Here is a 23,470-nt window from a genome sequence, read left to right on the forward strand (position 1 = left end):
AACCATTATAAATTAAATTATCACAGCAAATATTAATTAATTAATACATATAAACTTTTCAATTGATTTATTTGAACTATCTATGCACGAATTTAAATGTTTTAAACAATATTATTTGGTTATGGAGTATGTAGGCAGTCAAATAAATTTATTAAAATTTCATATAGTTATTTAGAAATACATAACATAGAACACCATTAAAGTAACCAGCATTGTTTGTTCAAGGTTTTATACATCTTTATGTTTTAGGATTAAGCTCACCGACACTCTCCACGGGCACCTTAAAGTGTCAAATAAAACACAACCCACCATTCATTCAAATCTCAACTGTTTTAACAACTTTTTTTCCTCAAATATTATTTAGTGTCTTAAGAATATTACAGAAAGTAAAATATTTTCATCATAAATAAATTTTATTAATACTATTACCATTCTGAACACATTTCAGAATAATTTCTGACACTTTTTATTTATCAATCTTTTGAATGTGAACAACTATTTAACAACTGGTTCATGTGTTCATGTGTTTGTGTCTGGTTATATGTATATTAAATTAAACGCAAATTTGGCAAAAGTTTCGTTAGGTTTAATGTTTATATGTGTGTCGACTAAAGAATACAAAAAGTTAGATTCATTGGTTTCTATTTACTCATTTATCTTTCAACATTGTTTTAAGTTCAAATTGAACCAAAATTAATTATTAAATTATTTTAGATCTGATCTTTGCATGCTTCATAGATCTAGGTCAGTCAAAGGAATGATTAAGTTAGGTCCACAAAAACTACACTCAGTTTTTATTCTTCACAGATTTACCCTTCTTGAACCAACATTTTTTCAGATATGGTGATTTTCACTCTTGATACTGTCACAAACGCATCACTAGTTCATAATGATAGAATGATCCATAACGCATTCATATACACCACACATTTAAGAATATTCTTTTATCAACATTTCTTACATGTCACAATTACTCGTGGAAAATCTACTCAACTCTTAATGGTGATTCACAAACTACGAAATCCATTAGTTCCTTTTGGTAAATTCCTTACTCAACTAATTTTGTAGTTATGTTGACCAAGACAATATATATTTAGCAAAGAGAATGATAAAGCTCTTGGTGCTCCATGTGCGCGTTCAACTGATTCAGTCAACTTCTGATGCACAAAGCATGAGCAGTAAACAGAGAGAGCAGAAGAAAATTCAAAGCATTTGATGATATAGTTGACGACCGAATGCATGGTGCTTAATCAATTGCAACAACTCATCATAACAATCATTGGCACTTCCTTATAAATATGTTGCCAGCTTTATGCAATGTGTTCTCACTTCCTCACTCTTTCTCTCTCTCTACTTTGTTGTTTTCTACCCTCCAAGTAACTCTCTTTCCCCTCTCTCTCTCTCTCTCACCCTCTAAATCTGATTTTGGACCAGTGGAACTGCAACAAAACTCTGGCATTGAAGTCTAGATCTTATCTATCACTGTGTTGGGATTTGTGTTTGTGCTTGGACTTTGACCCTTTTAGTACTACTCATCACTTCCATTGGTTCTCCCATTTTCTTTTCCATGGTTTAGAAGGAAGCATCTAAAAGGAAATTCCAACCCAGAAATACTGTAGTACTTTTTTTGGGTATTCGTTTTGAGTTTGGCAGAATCATGATGGGTTATTCTTCAAGATTCTATCTTGTTTTGCTTTTGTCCATTTGTGGAGTGGTTTCTTTGGCTTCCCCCATTGAAGATCAGAAGAGAGATAGAATTACCCAGCTGCCAGGACAGCCAAAGAATGTTGGGTTTGCTCAGTATTCTGGTTATGTGACTGTGAATGAGCAAAGTGAGAGAGCACTGTTTTACTGGTTGGTGGAGGCACCAGTGAGTCGTGGACCAAGGTCAAGGCCACTAGTTTTGTGGCTCAATGGTGGACCTGGATGTTCCTCTATTGCTTATGGTGCATCTGAAGAAATTGGTCCTTTTCACATTAGGCCTGATGGCAGGTCGCTTTACTTGAATCCTTATGCTTGGAACAAGTGTAAGTGAAATTCACATTCCCATTGGTTGTGTTTTTTGTTTTTCACAACGTATATCATATCTTTACGCCTTTTTATTTGGGGTACTGCAGTGGCAAATATACTGTTCCTTGATTCTCCTGCTGGTGTTGGTTTTTCATATTCGAATAAAACAGCAGATCTGTATACATTTGGTGACCAGAGAACAGGTAATGCATTATGTAGTTGTTGTGAAGGGAATGTACTTGTAGATGCAGGATTCACTCTTCGTACCAGTTTTTTTGTTTTTGTTTTAGCAACAATGATTTGGTTTATGAATTGTGATTTTGACATGCTTACGTGCATCTGGGATCTGACTTTGCAGCTGAAGACGCATATGCTTTTCTTGTTAATTGGTTTGAAAGATTTCCTCAATATAAGCATAGAGAATTCTACATTGCTGGAGAAAGTTATGCAGGTGATTCTATGTTTGATATGTCGGTTTTCTTACTACGGATTTTGTTCCACAGTTATGGATTAAATTTCTTGAACATATTTTTTCAGGTCATTATGTTCCTCAGTTGGCACAAATTGTTTACCAGAAAAATAAGGGAATCCAGAACCCAGTCATTAATTTTAAGGGATTTATGGTGAGACTGTACGATTCATGAAATGGTTGTACATTTCTTTTATTTGTTATGTTAACGGAGAATTGCCACTACCTTGTTACAATCACATAATTATTTTGTTTTTCTCTGTTTATCAGGTTGGTAATGCTGTTACTGATGATTATCATGATTATGTCGGCACATTTGAATATTGGTGGACCCATGGTTTGGTTTCAGATTCCACGTATAAGATGCTAAAAATTGCCTGCAATTTTGGGTCCTCTCAGCATCCATCAGTGCAGTGCATGCAGGCTCTAAGAGTTGCAACTGTGGAGCAGGGAAACATTGATCCATATAGCGTTTATACTCAGCCTTGTAATAACACAGCATCACTCAGACGCGGCTTGAAGGGTCGCTATGTAAGCTATTGCTGTCACTTATTCCATTTACTTATAAACATAATTTCTAATTGGAAGTCCTTTCACTGAATTATAGTTGTCAAACCAGAATAGAGTGCATTCAAGGAAAACTGCTGCAACTATGTTATTAGCATTGATTTCTAATGCTTATGATGCTTATTGAGAAGTTTCCATCAGTATTATCTCATCTAACACTAGAATGTTTTTGAAATGGTTAATAAGCTTCTGAAATCTTCTTGTGGTAAAAGCTACGAAGCAATGAATGGGAGAATATTATTTAGCAGTTTGATTAGAATCTCTAAGAATTTACAGAGGTTGGTTGGTATTTGCTGTACAATTCACTTATAACAATATTCTAGATGAAATTAGAACATATTGGTTCTAAGCTGCAGTGTATTGGTTGTCATGAATGCAATAAATTATTCAGATATCATTCTTGTTTAATTCTTCTGTCTTAAAATTTAATGGTACTAGCCTGTTTAAGATTAGGATGAATATCATATTTTCTTGATTGGTATTTTGCAATTGCTAAACTACCTGAAGCAAAATAGATGTTTGAACTTTTCATTGCAAGTTTCAGTCTTCAGATGCATAGCACCTATAGTTGTTAATATTTGGGTCACAAACTGTTAAATTACTTTTTTTTCTTTTCCTCTTATGTTTGCCTTTCAAACTCAGCCATGGATGTCTCGAGCATATGATCCCTGTACTGAAAGGTATTCTGATTCGTATTTCAACCGTCCAGAAGTTCAGAAGGCATTTCATGCCAATGTAACTGGGATTCCTTATGAATGGAAAGCATGCAGGTATCATTTATCTGTAACTTTTGAGCTGTTTTCTTGGGGCCTATTCTATTTTTTACTCTAAGTTAGATCTAAAATGTGGTTTTTAACAGTGATATTGTTGGGAACTATTGGACTGATTCTCCATTATCTATGCTTCCTATATATCAAGAACTTATTAGAGCTGGCTACCGCATATGGGTCTACAGGTACCTGCATTTTCTTTTTATCTTCTTAGTTAGACTATGTGTGCTGAAGTGTTTCTGCTATTGGTTATTCTAATGTTACAAATGGTTTTGCATAGTGAAAAATTAGTAGGCTCTCATTCTATTGTATAGCTTATAGAGAAAAGTCTACTTACAAAAGGATAGTATAAATGCACTGTTCTAGAAAAAATTGTCATGTGTTTCTTCAAGGCACTCCACAAATTTTTTGAAAGGAAATTAAAAAGGATTACAACCACCACCAACACCATGAAAGTTAGGAATTCAAGTGCAAGGGAAAGATGTCCCTTACTAAGAAAAAATGAGAACCAAATAAATAGAAGGACAAAAGAACTGAACATGCTGCTCTTAACTTATTGAAATAGCCAAGTCCAATATGAAAAACTCTCCATTGTTACCTAACATGAGTTTCAATACTGTTTATAACTACTTTTAGCTCTTGGAAACTAGAAAAAGGACACAAGAATTAAGCATTGATGTTTGTTCTTCAATCAAAATCGGTACCTAAAATGACCAATGATTGCTAAGATGAAATGTCAATTTTGATTGAAAATAGCAGTTATAGTACATATAGTATTTTATTTAAGTTCTGCCTCTTGAGATATGTCTAGAATAGTAATTATATTTTGGGATTTGTTTTCTAGAAATATTGTCTAATTATCATAATTTTTTATATTCAAGGATTTTTTTTTTCGTTAAACAGTAGGCATGTGATGTTGTTGGTGAATTTTTTGAAGATACTGCATTTGTACAGGCAAATAGTAATGATAAGGCAGTGGCAAATGGTTCATGTTGACAACTTGACCAACCCGTGAAAGCTCAAAAAATTCTAATAAAATAGTCCAATCTCAAAACTCGCGCTAAAAACTATGTCTTTATTACTTTTTGTTGTATCTATTCACACGACACATCTTTATTTTAATCATTGTCCAATAAAAAGTAAAAATACTTTTACCTTTCGATCTTCAATGTTTAGTAGTTTGTTTAGTAGTTTTTTAATCATCCCTTGTTTTTTGTTTGGGATTGAAACTGTATCTTTGGCTGCAGTGGAGACACTGATGCTGTGGTTCCAGTGACTGCTACTCGATATTCAATTGATGCCTTGAAGCTACCTACCATCATCAATTGGTACCCTTGGTATGATAGTGGCAAGGTTGGTGCAAGTTCTATGAGTAACAAACGGTCTCATGTGACAGACACTAATTGTGTAAATTCTGTGATAATTTTTTTTTGCTGTCATCCTATTTTATTAGCTAAGATTTTTTCTGTTCTGTGAAGGTTGGTGGTTGGAGTCAAGTTTATAAAGGGTTGACAATGGTTACAGTAAGAGGAGCTGGACACGAGGTTCCTCTTCATAGGCCCCGCGAAGCATTCATTCTTTTTAGTTCATTCTTGCAGAACAAGTCCATGCCAACAAGTTAGACATTTGTTCATTATCACTTGATGAATATTCGCACAAGTATAGGAACATAAGTACCACCATTCTTGCACCTAAGCCAAGAATAATTGCCACTCATATATACACATGGAACAGGTCGAGACCGAATAAGGAATTCAATCCTCATGAGTTCACACTTGGTTTCTCTGCCTAGAAAAAGTTGATAAATTTACCAGCAGGAATTCTTCTACTTCTATTTCTTAGTGAAGATGTGATTATTTGTCCGAAATGTTATTCTTTATATGGTTTTCATTATGCAAGACCAATGCCATATCATGTATATTGATCTTGCTCTTCTAGTAATAAAAATTTATACTACTAGTTAGTGACTACGGATAAACTTCAATATTAATCAACTGTACTTCAAAACAAATGGGTTGTTGCATTCTGAACTGGAGAAAAGAGATTGAAAGTGACATAGTGTTACTAAGCATTCAATGCTCCTTGGTTCTGTCATACATCGCTTTGCTGTAGTTGAACAGATACAGGGGCACTGGCTTCTGTGACCTTTGATGTATGTAGGGAAGAATTGAAAATTCAATTTAATTAGATACCTACCCACCCTTTTTTTCAATGTTAGTATCACTGACTTAACTTAGCATGTACATCCGATTCCACTCTTTCGACAAATATTGTGGATTTTTGGGGTAATGAGAAAGAGAAGCACACCTTACACATGATTATTGGCTTCTGAGAAAAATTGAATTCTAAAGAGATAATTGATATAAACTATATACAAGAAGAAAAACTCGTAAAACTAGTACTTTAAATTTTTGGCTTGAAGGTGGTGTTAAAGTTATTTTATATATAAGATGACTTGAGACTTGTTGAATTCACGTCACTTTCATGGTGGAGGGGGAGGTTAATCAAGATATAAAATATATAATAACAGATATGTTTCCAGGCATTATGTTTAATTTTGTATTCACTTTTATCATCAAAGTTCATTTTCAAAAAGTGATCCTGAAGAAGGAGAAGAAAAAAGTGAGTGTGATTATTGAGCGTCTTGATGCTAATCAATCAAGTCACTAGTAAAAAAGGCATCAACATTCATTTGATTAAGTAACTCGAAAATCAAAGTTCTGAAATAGCAAAAGGCATGTTAATTGAACAATTGGAAGATGGCAACGTTGTTGCATTTAAAATTCCATGGTAGAGCATAATGTACCAACAGGACAAGGTGCTTTGCTAAAGTGTATTTGTGATTGACGAATTAAAGCTTGGTGGAACATCTTTTAAGAAAAGAATTAGGTTTTCTAGTGGAGCCGAATAGACACATGGTATTGGTGTGACAATAAGATTAGATGAGACAGGATAAGAAAGACAGAGCATCCCACAATACTGTACCATTATTCTATAATACCCGTCTAACAATAGCCCAAATCTGGTTCATGATCTTGCTTCGAAAAGAAGTCCAATTGGGGTCCATATCTCAAAAGCAATAGCATTATTTGTAGTTACAAAAAACACCATCACTTGTTCTAAATTCTTTGCTTGCCTTGCCAAAATTCACATGGAATTGATGCTTCTGTATGCATAAGTATTAAGGATAAATGTGTGAATTGAGTCACTAGCATACTTAAAAAAAAGACCGGGAAAGGAGGGAAGAAGGGTAGATTCGTCACACCAAGACAAAAAATAACTTCCTTAATAACTAAGAAGGACAATCTCATTTCATTTGCTCATTTTCACATCCCCCAACAAAAGTTTGAGTTTGAAGGACAACATAAACAAAGAAAAATGAGTGTCACCACCCCTTTTAAAAATGGAAACAAAAGCTGAAGACAGCAGGAGAAGCAGCTAACAAATGAGAAAGTAGAGATAGATTGAGAGTGAGAGACATGTATAGGTTCAGCAATACAGTGATCGGGTTCTTGAACTTGTTCACACTTTTAGCATCCATACCAATAATTGGAGCAGGTCTATGGATGGCAAGGAGCAGCACAACCTGTGAAAATTTTCTCCAAACCCCTCTTTTGGTTATAGGATTTGTTGTGCTTGTGGTATCACTAGCAGGCTTCATTGGTGCATGCTTTCATGTGGCATGTGCACTATGGTTGTACTTGGTGGTCATGTTGTTCCTCATAGCAGCACTAATGGGTTTGACTATATTTGGTTTTGGTGTGACTAGCAAGGGTGGTGGTGTTGAAGTGGCTGGAAGGGTTTATAAGGAGTATCATCTTCAGGATTACTCACCGTGGCTGAGGAAGAGAATACAGGATCCTCGCTATTGGAGCACTATCAGAAGCTGTATTTTGGGGTCTAGAACTTGTGAAAAGGTTGCCTCCTGGACCCTTCTTGATTACATGCAGAGGGATATATCTCCAATACAGGTTCAACTACTTATGTAGCTTGTTTCTCTTTAGAGCTTGTTTAGTCTTTTCAATTTTCTGTATTCTATGCATGGAAAATAAACTGCAATTGAGTTAATGATGTTTTTAGTCCAAATTATGTATGAAAAATTTCTGATATTTAGTTTTTTGTTACTTTTAAAACTATATAGCATTTGCATTTGTGAAAATATTCAAAACTAAAGTCTCCAACACTTACTTTTCCTTTATAGAGACCAAAGTTTGAGTATTTCAATAAATAGGAGAGCTAAAACCAATGTTTTAAAAGTAGGTGAAAAACCCAAAATTTAGAAGTTACCAGGGACTAAAAACACCATTAAAACAACACAGAATTATGAGCTAAATTAGAGATTATAGAAGACTAGTGATGACTTTTTTATTCCTTCTTTGTGATCGTTACTGCAACTAATTTCAAGTGTAAAAAAAATAAATTCCACTTCCCAATCAATGGATTTTGCATGCTAAACCTCTCACTTCATTGCAAACATTAAAATTTTCAATGTCTGTTCAATAAAATAGTACAAAAGCCTTTTTTTCTTTTCAGATCGATCACTGCTAAGTTATAGTTGTATTTTGGGTTATGCAGTCTGGATGTTGTAAGCCACCAACTGCTTGCAATTACAACGTTGAAGCAATGATGATGACACAAGACCCTGATTGCTACAGGTGGAACAATGCCCCCAATTTGCTCTGCTATGAGTGTGATTCTTGCAAAGCTGGTGTGCTTGAAGACATAAGAGGGAATTGGCACAAGCTCTCGGTTCTCACTGTCACCATGCTTGTTCTTCTCATAGGAATTTATTCCATAGGGTGTTGTGCTTTCAGAAACACAAAAAGATCTGAAACGGATTATCCCTATGGCGAAAACAGGATGACCAAAGTCCGACCCAGATGGGATTACCACTGGTGAGTCCACAATTATCCACACAATTTAATCATGTTATTAACTCATTTCCCTTCCAACAATAAAATCAAATAAAAAGAAACAAAAATAGTGTCTTTTAATGTTGGAAATTCAAAACTTTGTTAAATTTTAGCACAATCATCTTAAAAGTCATAAGAGTAGTAACTTCTGATGGAAAGGTAGTGTAAAACTGTCTTGTAAGATCACAATTACTGCTGTAAGCACTACCTAAAATATCACAAGAAAGTTTTTGTGTATATTTTAAAACCTATTTCAGATGCTTTAACTTAAAGTCTTTTGCTTTATCTGAGAAAAAAAAAGTTTTTTGCTTTGGGTATGACTTTTATTACTTGGAAGGGGAAGTGTGGGAATTTTAAACAAATATGAATGGTAATAAATTCAGCAGAACCTTTGAATATGGCCAATTTAGCTACTATGTAATGCTTTTTGGTGTGCTTTTTCCCACAGGTGGAGGTGGTTACATGACAGAAAAGAACAACTTTATTAGAAGAGAAACTCTAACTATCATCCATGTTTGGGTGCTTCATTCCATAATGAGAGAATTCACTAGTTTCTCAGTGTATGTTACAGAAGGCCTTTGTTTCTACCACCTTTCCTAAATGGCTGCTTTTGTATGTATAAAGCATAATTTTGCTTTTTGTACCATTACTTTATTTTGCCTTTTCTCATTAGTGGGGTTTTAAATTTTAATATATTAACTATATGCAATGGGGTTCGATAGAATAGAATAAGAACCCTAATTCCACTTGCTTTTCTGTTCTTACACAATTCTCCAAAAAGTAAAAAAATAATGAAAGATGGAATAATAGAATAAGTTCCAAGGTAAGGTTTTAATGGCGTGTTTGATCCAAATGGAACATCTATATTCCATCTTAGAACAGAATTAAACCAGAACAATACTTGCAAAGTAATAGCATTTGACTTCATTTGAAAGAGTTAAACCACTAAAACGAACCAGAATAATTTTATTATAAAAAACAAAACAGTACAAATGATCCTGTTTCATATTATAATGTTCCGTTTCATTTTGTATATGATGCCTACACTACGTAAAAAAATTAGAATTTAGTGAAAATATATTAACTGTGTAGTTTTTTCACTGTTATTGAATAATGAATTATGATATGAGATAATTATTTTAAAAATAATAACTAAGTAATTTTTTAATTAGTTAATAATGTAAGCAAAATTATACTATTTTACAATTAAATCCAAAATTTAATTAAATACTGCCAAAAAGTTTTGAGATTCCAGATTGCTATCACTTGTCCTAGGCTGCTTCTTCCTGCACCTCCATACCTTCTTCTCTCACTTCCATAGATTTTTGTATTTCCAAAACTACTCCTTTGGAATATTTCAGATTACATAATCCGAAAGTCATTTTTCAAATTTGTAATTAGCTTCTGGATTATATAATCCGGAAGTCTTTTTTCAGATGCATGATTACTTTATGGATTACATAATCCGAAAGTCTTTTTAACTTTTGGATTATGTAATCCGGAAATCTTTTTCCAAATTACATAATTCGGAAGTTATTCTATGGAGGTGGTACAAGAAGGATAAAAATGTATTTTCATGTTGTGTATGGAGGTGCTAGAAGAAGATATGGAGGTGCAGGAAGAAACAGTCCTTGTCCTATCATTAACGACAAGGGCCCAAACTCTTCTTCAATAGGTCTATTATCAGGAGCTTCTTTTTACACTCTCATGTTTTCCTTCTTTACCCCATAAATATGAAAATATCTACTTTGTCATTCTGGTTTAAAGTTTTTTTTTACAAACTTAAACTTCTTAGATGAGATTGTGTAATTTGAAAGTCTAATATATCTTTCAGATGTACAATACAAAAGTTAGTAAAAAAAATTTAGATTGTATAATTTAAAAAGTACTTTTTAAATTATGGATCATGCAATCCATAAATTATTTTTTATTTTTTATAACATAATATGTAAGTAATATTCTTTTTCTTAAAAAGAACATTTTAGTTGTGTAATGTAGGAATGTCTTTAGGATTATACAATCCAAAAGACATTTTTTTTCTTAAGAAAGCTCCGATTGTAAAATCCAAAATTTTTGGATTGCATAGTTGAAGGTTATTATAGAAGACCAAAAGAACTTCCATTAAAATGTGATATCTTGACATTTTCTAAGTGAAGAAAGGATGAGGTAGAAGATGTAAGACGAAAAAAAAGGCATGACCAGCAATTTTTTTTTATTAATAAATTTTTTAAATTGATATCTAACTATACTAACTATTTAAATTCTATTAAAAATTAATAAAAATTCTATAAATTTATTTGGCCTAAGATAATCGATTCTGATCAGAGTGTGTCCTTACAACTTTTTAATAATAAAACTTAAATTTATTTTAATAATGAAGAATAGCTTCATTCTTTATTCACACTTATCAAAATTTCAAATTAAGTCATTTATTTCAAAATTTCTTTTCATAACTAACTGAAATAAGTTATATATTATTAATTTATATAGTTTCTAAAGACAATGTTTTTTTATAGATTATTTTAAAATATAAATAAAAATAAAAATAAGGACCTTTAAAAAAAACTAACTTTGCATTACTGTATAGAAAAAATTATCTACTGATAATTTCATATGTAATGTACATGAAATATTTGTATAAATAAATTGAAATTTAATCACTAAAAAAATTATTAAATAAAAAAATTTAGAAATTAAAATAATTAGTTATTATATTAACTAAAATAAAAATTATTTTATAAATTAAAAAATTTATTAATATCTAAAATAATTTATATTAAAACATAATTTTAAATTAATATTTTTTAATTTATAAAATAATATCTATTCTTTTTAATCAAAAGAAGTAACTCTCATAAACTATCAATAATTCCCATCAAAACACTTCACACAGAGAAGTCAAACAAAGACAAAGACAAACTATATGTGTCTATAAGAAACCCAACTTAAACAATAGCAATCCTGGGTCAGAGATCAGCACACTCCTTTCCAATTGTTTAATCAATATCATAATTAATTTTATTTTTTTAAATTTGATTGTTATTTAAATTTTCTTGTAATAAATAATAACTTCTCCCATAATATTGTTATAAGCAATATATTACACTTTTAACTTTATGGGATTTGTTATTTTAAGGTTATTTTTATGCAACTTATATTAATTTATTTAAAAGATTTCTTTCATGAACAATTATTATAAAGACTTAGATTTTTATAATTTTGTATTTATATTTTATTTTTTAACAACTTAAAAACAGTCAAAATTATTTTCATTGTTTTTCTTATTAAGCACAATTCATTTTTTTAGTCTTATACTTATCGTATATAAAAATACATCTATATTAATAATTTAATAATAAATAAGTATTTAGAAATGTACACAAGTTTATGGATGTATTATATTTACGTTTATATGAATATCCTTTTCTTTATTTTAAATTTATAAGAAGAAGTTGTAATTGAAACTTACGTTAAAACCTGACTCCATGTAAGAAGTTTGCATAACAGATGACTTTTTCTTCTCGCATTTTTTTCTTCATAATTTACTTGTTTGGAAGAAGAAGAAAAAAAAAAAGAAAGAAAGAAATTAAAACAGTAGGTTTGATTAGAAGCTTATTATGTAAAGCTCGTTACATAATTAAGGTGACTCACATTTCATTGTTTATTATTGATAAAAAAAAAATAAAAAAAATAAATAAATAATGTAAAGCTCGTTTTGAAATTTTTATTAGAAAAATATCATATATATTTAAGAAAACTTTTTCTAAAAAGTGCTTTTCATTCCTTCATGTTTCTTCTATTGGGTGGTAGTTGCGTCTGGAAATGTACGGAAATTTAATATGATTGTGACAGTCAAAAACTTTTTTAATTATTGTTTATTAGTTTCCTTTAAAATTGGTTTTCGGTTCTTTAAGTATTTTGTGTAAATACTAGACCTACTTGTTTTTCTCAATGTTAAAAGAATTACAATTATATAAAAGAATTTTTTTTTACAATTATAATGAAATTGAAAATTGTCAAGTATAAGACAAAATCTATAATAAAATAATCTGTTCCTAATATTTTTCAAAAGACATTATCCATGTTATGTACGGGTTTTCTGACGCAATTAATGGATATGAATAAAATATAAATAAAATTATAACTTGTTGAACCAAAACCAAACAATTTTTTATTTTGTACTAAATTGAAAATTAATCTTATGTTCATAAAAAGATATTTTACCCAATTCAATAAACATGCAGTATTAAAATGCATGCAAAATATTTTATACAATAGAGAATATATTTTACTAAAAAATATCACTTTTAATTATTTATTAAAAAAAAACATTAAATAAAAACTAATTTTAAATATTTTAAAGATCAAAATAATTAGTTATTATTTAATTAAATTAGATATTATTTTATAAATTAAAAACATTATTAATATTTAAATTAGTTTTTAGTATTAATAAAATTTTATAAAATAATTTTTAAATTGGTATCTAAACCATTAGTTATCAAAATTTTAGTCACTATTTTATATTCTAAATTAGTTTTTATTAGTTTTTCAAAGATTGATTTAAAATCTAAAATATTAGTAGCTAAAACATGACTATTTAAATACCAATTTAAAAATTATTTTATAAATTTTTATTAATAATAAAAACCACTTTAGATATAAATAATTTGTTAGTCTTTAAATTAATATCTAATTTAGTTAATATAGTGAATAATTATTTTTTTCTCTAAATTTGGTTTCTATTTAATAATTTTCTTATAGTGATCTTTCATGAATTTATTATAAAAATTTAGTATTTTTTATTAACCACATTTAAAATATATATTAATAATTATACTCTAAAAACTAAGGAAATTATAGCACGTTATATTACTTATTAAAATATCTTTCAAGACCTGATAAACATTAAAGAATAATTTGTCTTAAAAAGTTTGAAAAGAGAAGAAGAGAAATCTACATTAGTAAAGATTGTAATTATAAAAAATATATTCTATCACAAATTTGATATCTAATTTGCTTTTCTTAACATTTACATATAATACACATGGTTTAACTTGTATTCTTCAGACTAAAAGTATAGTAAAAAATTTAGAAGGATGAGAGCAAATACTATAAAAAATATGATAAAATAACAAAATTTAAGCTGTCAATTATATAAATATATTTTTATAGAGTTGATCTTTAATATACAATTTTTAATTAAAAAATCTTATTTAAATTACTCTTGAACATTATCTTACAATTCAAAACTAAATCACACATCATTGCTAGAGTTACTACATATATGTTTTCGTGTAAATAATATAATTGAACATGAACTTGACTGAAGAGACGTTCAACTAAACACAAGCGTGCATTTATATTGGAGTTACATCCAACATAATTCCAATCCAAAACTTCATATTTTTATTTTGTACTTTTGAGCATTTAAAAGTGTGATTTGTTTATTGCACAAAGTTTTATTAGTTTAAAAGATATTGTTGTTTTGACAAGTTGCCTATAATACAATACACTGTGAGTGATAAAAAGTGTATTATACTTGTTGAACCCGGGAATATTTTAAATATTTAATATTTAAATGATAATATTATAATAATAAATACATAATTATTAAAATTAAGAATGGTGCTAGAGTGAATTACAATTATAAATTAAAATTATATGAATTATTAGTAAATAATTTAAGAATATACCAAATAGACAAAAATAAAAATATTATGACTCAAATTAAAAATAAGTGTTTGATCTTGGCTTTTGTTTATTGTCATGGCAAAGCACAAATATATTGTAAATTGTTTTTTCTGAAACTTAAAAGACATACCTGATTCATAAAAAGTCAAGTTCATTATAGGAATAAATATGTTATCATCAATATTTTTTCCAGCAATAACTTTGACACCAATAACATTCTTCCTTAAGTGAATGACTTGTAATCTTGTTCCATTGCAAAGTTCATTGACTTGATCAATATTTTTTAGAAACATTATTGGAACTCCAACTTTTAATTTAATACAATGATTATGAATTTTCAAGCATTTGATATCATTCAAAAATTCGATTGTAAATCACTCCACTTGAACATTTTATTGTTGATCACGTTGGAAATCGAAATCGAAATAATATAAGCATACAAGACTTATTTGTTTTTGAACTTACATTGAATATATGTTTGAAATATAAGCAACAAATGAGATAAAGTATGATATTAATTTTTAATCAAACATGTTAACAATTTATATTTTAATTAAAAGTATTTATTAATGGGAAAAGAAGTAATGAATTAGAAAGATATTCCTTAAATAGGAATGGTCCACCACATTGATAGTTGGACAAGTGGCTCTTAAAACCATTTGTGTTTTCTGGAAATAGAAAAAGTTGTGAACTGGCAGCAGAACAATTTGACGAGGCAAGTTGGTGATAGTGTCCAAGTTGCGAAATGCGCATGAGAGAGGGAATGATTCAGACATTGGTCCTTGGACTTTGCCATCAACCACATTTCTATTAGCCAAACAATTTAATTTGGTGTTATCTGATACAACATTGAGTAGATAAACATCACTATAGAGTTCATAACTGAAAGGGTAAAGTAGCTGAAAGTGGGGTTCAACAATGGAAAAAGTGCAACTCAGAAATTATATTTAGTGATTATAAACAAACATATGAGAAAAACAATTCCACATATTTTATGTTTTAAGGAAGATATTTCCGATATTTTTATATCTCACATCATATATAAGATGAAAGTTGAGTCATATACATAAAAATTCACCAGTAACATAAATACATTATTATTCTAATATATTGTTATATAAATAAGAATGATGGGAATTGAATGCGACTCGGTTCACGGTAAAAAAATAATATAGGTTAAATTAGATATTTAAGCAGTACTAACTTATTCCACCCTGCAACTTATATAAGTTTTCTTAATTTGTGCAAAATTGTTATGTTGAACATAATTAACTTTTATTATTTTATTAATATTATATATTTAAATAGCTGGAAGAATACCATTATTCCGCCATGAGAAGAAAAATTACATTGCAACTATAGAAGAATGACATATTAAAAATTTGTGGAGTTCGTCTATTTTTTGTAAGAAAACCTAACAACATAAAGGTTGATCAACTATGAAATTTATAATTTATTATATATATATATATATATGTTAATTTGTAAAATATTTTCAACCATATAAGGATAAGATATTGAAAGAAATTTCTAGTATACAAAAACATATATAAAAATAAATAATTTAGATTAATAATTCATGAAAAATCTAGTCTTTTTCAATCCAATATAAACTTATAAAATTAATGTATCAATCATAATAATCTAATTTCATTGCAATACAATGTACAATAATCATATAAACTACACATTGATCTATACATCAAGAATATTAAAAAAGTGAAATATCAACTAGCGTATTCTAGAAGACTTGTATTAAGTATAGTTCCTACGAGAGACTAATATATGATCCAATCTTATACTTAAATTTACAAGTGAATCTAAGAATTGTGATATCAAGTTCAAGACACCCATTACTATATATCTACATTTGATCACGGTGTGTAACAAACTCCCTCATTAACTTCTCACCACTTGATGCATTAGTCATGAACCTAGACCATGAGTGAAGCTAAATATAGGAGTCAATACTTGATATCCATCAAATAATAAAATTATACATTATCCCAAATGTATGACCTCACTTTCATATAAATTTCATCATTCTACATATCATTTGATTTTTTTTTTTCAAATCAAGAGAAACTAATATTTACTCCACATTTATAAATAAAACATTCATAAATAATTCAAATGATTAAAGAGATAAGAAGAAGACAAGAATATTTTAGCTTAAGTGAGTATGAGCTCACTTGAGCGAGAATTAAATCGAAAAGACTGATTTTTCAATGTTTTCACTTAATCAAGAATTCCTTTTATCCGAGTGAACACAGGCTCAAAAACAAGCTCAAGTGAAAGACTATTTTTTCTTGAACGAAACTTGGCTCGCTTGAACGAAGATATAAAAAAATTAACCTCAACAATAGAATTCAATGCATTTTTTCAAAATTATTTCAATAATACAATTTTTAAACCGTACAAAATGATCAATCACAGTTCACACATCATCCTTCAACCACTTCAATCAAATATAAATAATCTAAACTCATATTTAGCAAACCAAGATCAAAATTCACTTTAACAAACTTTAAACTCCAACCTACATATTCAAGTTAGTAGAATAACTTCCTATATAAATCAATAATCCTAAGATTCTATAAAAAAAATATATAAAAACTTTATGTTACATAAAATACTTATCTTCAAAATAATCTTTCAAAATAGATAGATGAGTAATGTTAAAAAAAAAAATAAGTTATTCAAATATAACAAAAATTCTGTATATTATAAAACAAATTGAAATAATTATTTTTGTCAACTCACATCATCAAAATTAATGAAAAAATCACAGAATTTTTGTTTTTTTTTTAAAAATCTAATCAAATAAAAATAATTTCTCAACTACTATAATATATAATTAGATTTTGAAATAAGAAAGTTAGAGAAAAGAGAGATAATGTGAAAGAGAGAGAAATTGTTTCTTTAACATTTTTTTTGTTTTGTTTTACGAGAATGTAACACGTTCTCAATAAAATCTCCAGACTCCAATTTAAATAACACGAACACTTCTGAAGTCACAATCACAAAATATTTTATTACCAAATAATAATTAATTTATTTTTAGAATTAGGTCTGTGATTAATGCACATCCAAAACTTTATATTTATTATACTAATTAAATTCCAGTTTTAGTCCATATAATTTTGTGAAAGTGTAATTTTAGTTCTTGTAAAATTGTAATTAAAATTTGAGTTTTAATTTTATAAAATTAAGTAATTTTATTAAATATGCCATCTAGTTATTTATTGGAAGTGATATATGTATATTAGTGATAACAGTCTACATAAAATATTAATAATAATGATTAACAAATAATATATATTATTTAGACAGATACTTTAATAGTTGTTGTTTGTAATTAAATGTTATAATAATCATAAAACAAAGTTTAGTTTTAGAAAATGAAAAAAAAAATCATAATTAAAATTTTATAAGGATAAAATTTGTATATTTTAGAAAATAAGCGTAATTATTAGGGTGGATTTAATCATTTCAGCGTTGAAGGGTAGACAAAGGTCCACGCCCTATCAGATCTGGTATTCCCATAATCCAGGATCTTTAAATTTAATTAAACTTTTCATTACATAATTAATTAATTAATCTAAAGACATTCTCTTGTCAACTCTTTTCTCTTTCATATTACGAAATCTAGGTTTCCTATGTTTGACTACTTAGAAACTTGAACTCATCACGTTATCAATTTATTCTTTATTTACTATTCGTTGTTGACATAAAACAATATAATAAAAAATAAATTCAAGAGTATTATTTATTTCTAGTTACTCAAAATTTAGACGAAAAATAATTTTCTGTATCACGTATTTAGGTTTTTCTATGTTTGCTCAGCGCATCGTTTGTTTTTATCATTTTCTTCATCGCGTTCAGTGTAGTCTGTTTGTGTTTAAATGCAGTTTTTTTTGCTATATGTAGCAGATTTCTAGATTTCATTTTGTACTTTTTAGTACTTCCTTTCTAATAATATTTTTTTGAGAGTCACAGATACGAGAAGAAGAACTCTCGATAATGTGTGTCAATGGCTTACGATCACTACGGCAAGGGTCGCAAGTCTCCGCATGCTAAGTAACCACTCCACTTTTTTCTTCTCAAACTTTTCCAATAGCTATGGAGAAAATGACATGATAAAAAATTTTCTAAGGTGGACAAGAGTAAAAGAAGTGTTTATATCCAGAAGGTTGAACAAGTGAAGGAGAAGATTCGAGTTTGTACGGTTCTTTAAGATGTCAAATGTGGACAGGTTGGAGAAAGAGCTGGATCAAATTCGTATAGGTAGTATGAAACTCTTTGTCAACATCCCGCGTTACGGAAGAGCAGAGGTTGACCCTAAAAGAAAGGTAAGAAGATCATACAAAAATGAAGTTGTGATGAAGAAAGTTGAATCGGTGAAGAAGAAGAGCAAGGAGGTATGAAAGGAAAAGAAAAAGAATCAGTCATATGCTAATGCAGTTCGTGGCTCAGTGCAAGAGAAATGGAAGGTCCCATTATTGAACCTCAACATAAAATTCTCCCATGGATGTTAAAAAGTGTTATTGGCCACATGAAGAATTTGTTAAGGGGGGAATGAATATTGTTAAAGTAAGATATATGGGAGATAACCTAGTTTTATTAACTCCCATAGGAGAAGAAAGCATGGAGGAAATTATCAGACTAAACAAAGAATGGTTTGAAAGTATTTTTTGAAAAACAGACAACCACTCACACTTGGATTTTCTCTAAAGAAACACTCTTCTTCTTGTATTTCTCTCTATTGTATTTCTTTTTGTGGTGCATATTACAACTGAGAGAGCATCCTATTTATAGGCTTTAGGAAACTCTTCCAGAAAAATCTTCATTATGACCTTAAAACCCCACTAACAACATAATTAAAATCCCACTCACAACTTTTGTCTTTTCACATATCCAAACTCTCACTCTACTATTTTCTAGTAACTTCTAATTTTAAAATCCACAAATTACATTTAAAGTTTATTCAACAAAACTCTCCCATAAACTTAAATGTTTCTACCATCCATCATGTCAATAATCTTCTTGTAAAAGTACTTTCGGTAGCGGTTTTGTGAAGATATCTGCAACTTGATCCTGACTTGCCACATGCACCAATTCCACACTTCCTTTCTTCACATGATCACGGATAAAGTGAAAACGAACATCAATGTGTTTGCTTCTTTCATTGTTCACACTGGGTTTTTTGCCAACTCAATTGCTGATTTGTTGTCAACTTGAATCACGGTTGCACCTAGTTGCTTTAGCTCCATCTTGCTCAACAAGTTTTTAAGTCATATCGCATGACATACCCACCAAGATGCTGCCACATATTCAGCTTCACACGTCGATAACGTCACGATCGGTTGCTTCTTTGAAAGCTAAGAAAATGTTGTGTTGCTCATAAAGAATACATATCCTGATGTACTTTTCCGATCATCTATGTTTCCACACCAATCGCTGTCAGAGTAACCCACCAACTTGTAATCTTCTGCTTTCGAGTAGAACAATCCGAGTGATACAGTACCTTGGATGTACCGTAGGACTCGCTTCAACGCCTTCCAATGTGAGTAAACTAGTTCCTCCATGAATTGACTTATGATGCCGACACTTAATGAAAGATCCGGCCTCGTGCATGTGAGATAACGAAGGTTTCCTACCAAACTCTGGTACTTGCATCGACACGTTCTCCTCCATCAAACTTTGAGAGTTTTGCACCTAGTTCCATTGATATTGATATTGGGTTGCAATTTTCGATCTTGTACTTCTTCAAAATCTCTTTTGCATATGTCTCCTGTGATACAAAAATACTTGTCTTTTCTTGACTAACCTCCAAACCAAGGAAAAACTTCATCAATCCTAAATCTGTCATCTCAAATTCTCGTCTCATTATGCCCTTAAACTCTTCTATCATCTCGTTATTGTTATCCATAAAAATGAGATCATCAACATAAAGAGCAACAAATATCATGTTACCTCCATTGTTCTTTGCGTAAAGAGCATGCTCGTAAGGACATTGCTTGAACCCATTCTCCTTTAAGTATGTATTGATACAAGCATTTCATGCTCGTGGTGCTTGCTTCAACCCGTAAAATGCCTTCTTCAATTTTAGCACCTTCTTCTCTTCTCGGATTTTCATGTACCCGGGTGGTTGTTCAATGTAGACTTCTTCTTCAAGCACACCATTCAAGAAAGCCGACTTGACGTCCATTTGAAATATCAACCATTTAAATTAAGTTGCTTGGGAAATGAGCAACCGAATCGTCTCCATTCTTACAACGGGAGCAAACACCTCATCGTAGTCGATTCCCTTTTTTTGTTTGTATCCCTTCGCAACGAGTCGCTCCTTGTACCTCTCTATCTCGCCTTGAGCATTCATCTTTTTTCTTGAATACCCTCTTCACACCAATGGGCTGACTTCCCTTTGGCAATTCTATTAACTCCCATGTGTTGTTGCGGTCAAAACTGATATTTTCTGCATCTGCCAAAAGACATACAAGGTGTACCCCATTTGTCGAATCATACAAATCTTGCAAACTTCACATTTTAGGTTGTCGTGGTTCATCTTCATCATCGATAGTTTCATAATTTATATTTGTTGGTGCAACGACTGATGATTCTCCAACTTCAATCATAACCTCTGAAGAATTGTTCCAATCCCACTCGCTTGCTTCATTTATTCGCACATCACGACTCACCATCACTTTCTTGCTTATCGGGTCAAGGAGCTTGTATCCTTTTGTTTTCTCATCATACCCAATAAAAATATACCTTTTGCTTTTGTCTCCGAGCTTCGTTCTTCGTTGATCTGGTATGTGTGCATAAGCCACACTACCAAACACTTTGAGATGAGAAACTGTCGACTTTTGTTCGCTCCATGCCTCTTGTGGTGTTTGATCATCTAACTTCACATGTGGACATCGGTTTTGCTCATAGATGGCGCATTGCACAACTTTCGCCCAAAATTCCTTTGGCATCTTTTTGCTCTTAAGCATTGATCGAACCATGTCGTGAATGGTCTGGTTCTTCCTCTCGGCCACACCATTTTGTTGAGGAGTGTATGGTGCGGTTAGAAATTGTCTTATGCCTTGCTCCTTGCAATACTCCATGAAAGCCGTCGAAGTATACTTGCCACCTCTATCAGATCGTACAACTTTGGTTTGTCTATCAGTTGCCTTCTCCACCATCACCTTGAACTTTTTGAACACCTCAAATGCCTCAAATTTTTCCTTTAGAAAATAAACCCAAGTTTTTCATGAGAAATCATCGATAAAAATAATGAAATACCTTTTACCGCTGAAGGATTCTGGAGTAATTGGTCCACATATGTCGGTATGAATCAATTCAAGAGGTTGCTTAGCCCAATATTGAGCCTTCTTTGGAAATGAAGTTCTCACATTCTTGCTGAGCATACATTCTTCACAAAATTTTCCCTCGTAGTCCATGTTGGGTAGCCTGTGCACCATATTCTTCTTCACTAACTCTTTTAAACCACCATGATGTAGGTGACCAAAACGGAGATGCCATAATGATGTCTTATCTTTAATGTTGACTTGTAAACAATTTTCTCGTATGCTTCTTAAATTCAGCTTGTACATCCGGTTTCTTGCCATCTCGATTCAAGCAACCAAACGCCCTTGCTTATTCTTCAAGTGTAGTAGCCGGTCTTTTAAAAATATCGAGTAACCTTTCTCCGTGAGTTGACCCATACTCAAAATGTTGGTATTGAGGTCTGGTACGTAATACACATCTTGGAGTGACCCAATTAAGCCATATTTTTGTAAGTAGCAAATCGTACCTCGACCTTTGACCTCCACCTTCGATGCATCTCCAAATGACACATGTCCATCTTCAATCTTTTGCATCTCTTTAAATAGATACTCGTGACCGCACATATGGTTGCTTGCTCCCGAGTCGAGGTACCATAGAGTTTCACTATTAATGTTGACTTCATCTTGATCCATCAAGAGAACACATTCATTCGTTTCGTCTTCCAAGGCTAGGTTGGTTGTCTCTTCTATATTTATATCGGATCGAAAATCTTTTGCTAAATGCCTCACTTGACCACAATTATAACATTTGTCGGAGTTGTAATCCTTCGCATAGTGACCATATTTGTGACATTTGTAGCACTCGATACTGGAGTAATTTGATCGCCCGCCTCTTCCTTGACCACATCCTCTTCCACGCCAATTTGGTTGGCTCAACTGTACCTTCTCCTTATAGTACCCTTCATGACTGCTACCTTTACCACCATGACTGTTTCCACGACTTCCACGACCATGCTCTCTACTTCGAGAATTTTGATGATAGAGTACCTTTTCGTCTTTGATTGATGCCTTGGTTTGAAGTGCTTGCTCGAGTGTTTCCTCCTTCTTCTTCTTACGTTGCTCGTGTTCCTTGAGACTACTGACGAGCTCGTCGACTGTGAGCGTCGCTAGGTCCTTTGACTCTTTTATCGCACACACAATGCTCTCAAAATTGTCAGTTAATGTTCTCAAAATCTTTTCCTCAACTCGTGCATCGATCAACGTTTCATCATTTCAGTTAAGTTGATTCACCACAATCTATACTTGCATGATGTAGTCAGATACACTTTCCGACTCCATCATCTTCATGCTCTCCAACTCGCCACGAAGAGTTTGTAGACGCACTTGCTTGATTAGGTCGGCTCCTTTGAACACCTTTTTTAAGATGTCCCACGCTTCTTTTGAAGTAGTTGCACTGGCAATCTTCTCAAAGCCCGACTCATCAATCGCTCGGAACAACATGTATAGTGTCGCCTTATCCTTTGATCGCATCTCTTTCAACGCCTTGGTTTGAGTTGCTGTATAACCTGTGGTATCTGTTGGTTCTTCGAAACCTTCTTCGACCACCTCCCATGCATCTTGAGAACCGAGAAGGGCTTTCATTTGAATGCTCCGGTTATCATATATGGTTGCCTTCGTTAACCGTAATAGCGATATTTGACCCGTCACATTCGTCATTGACTCTTGATACCAAATTGAAAAACAGACAACCACTCACGCTTGGATTTTCTCTAAAGA

The 23,470-nt window shown here is 31.2% G+C and overlaps 2 protein-coding genes across 2 annotated transcripts; both read left to right on the forward strand.

The window, feature by feature from the left end:
• The first annotated feature begins 891 nt into the window (after positions 1-891).
• On the forward strand, positions 892-5,786 carry LOC137827882 (serine carboxypeptidase-like 27). The gene is made up of 9 exons (XM_068634241.1): positions 892-2,027; positions 2,118-2,213; positions 2,369-2,461; positions 2,548-2,633; positions 2,750-3,010; positions 3,689-3,816; positions 3,906-4,001; positions 5,064-5,169; positions 5,295-5,786. Exons 1-9 carry the CDS (start codon positions 1,658-1,660, stop codon positions 5,436-5,438), a joined length of 1,380 nt encoding a protein of 459 aa, XP_068490342.1. The 5' UTR covers positions 892-1,657; the 3' UTR covers positions 5,439-5,786.
• Positions 5,787-7,023: 1,237 nt separating this feature from the next.
• Positions 7,024-9,475, forward strand: LOC137827883 (tetraspanin-6-like). The gene is made up of 3 exons (XM_068634242.1): positions 7,024-7,787; positions 8,392-8,711; positions 9,178-9,475. The coding sequence occupies exons 1-3, from the start codon at positions 7,296-7,298 to the stop codon at positions 9,215-9,217; spliced, it is 852 nt and encodes a 283-aa protein (XP_068490343.1). The 5' UTR covers positions 7,024-7,295; the 3' UTR covers positions 9,218-9,475.
• Positions 9,476-23,470: the final 13,995 nt, after the last annotated feature.

Source organism: Phaseolus vulgaris, chromosome 7, assembly GCF_000499845.2.
Source record: "Phaseolus vulgaris cultivar G19833 chromosome 7, P. vulgaris v2.0, whole genome shotgun sequence".
In the NCBI taxonomy this organism is placed as follows: Eukaryota; Viridiplantae; Streptophyta; class Magnoliopsida; order Fabales; family Fabaceae; genus Phaseolus; species Phaseolus vulgaris.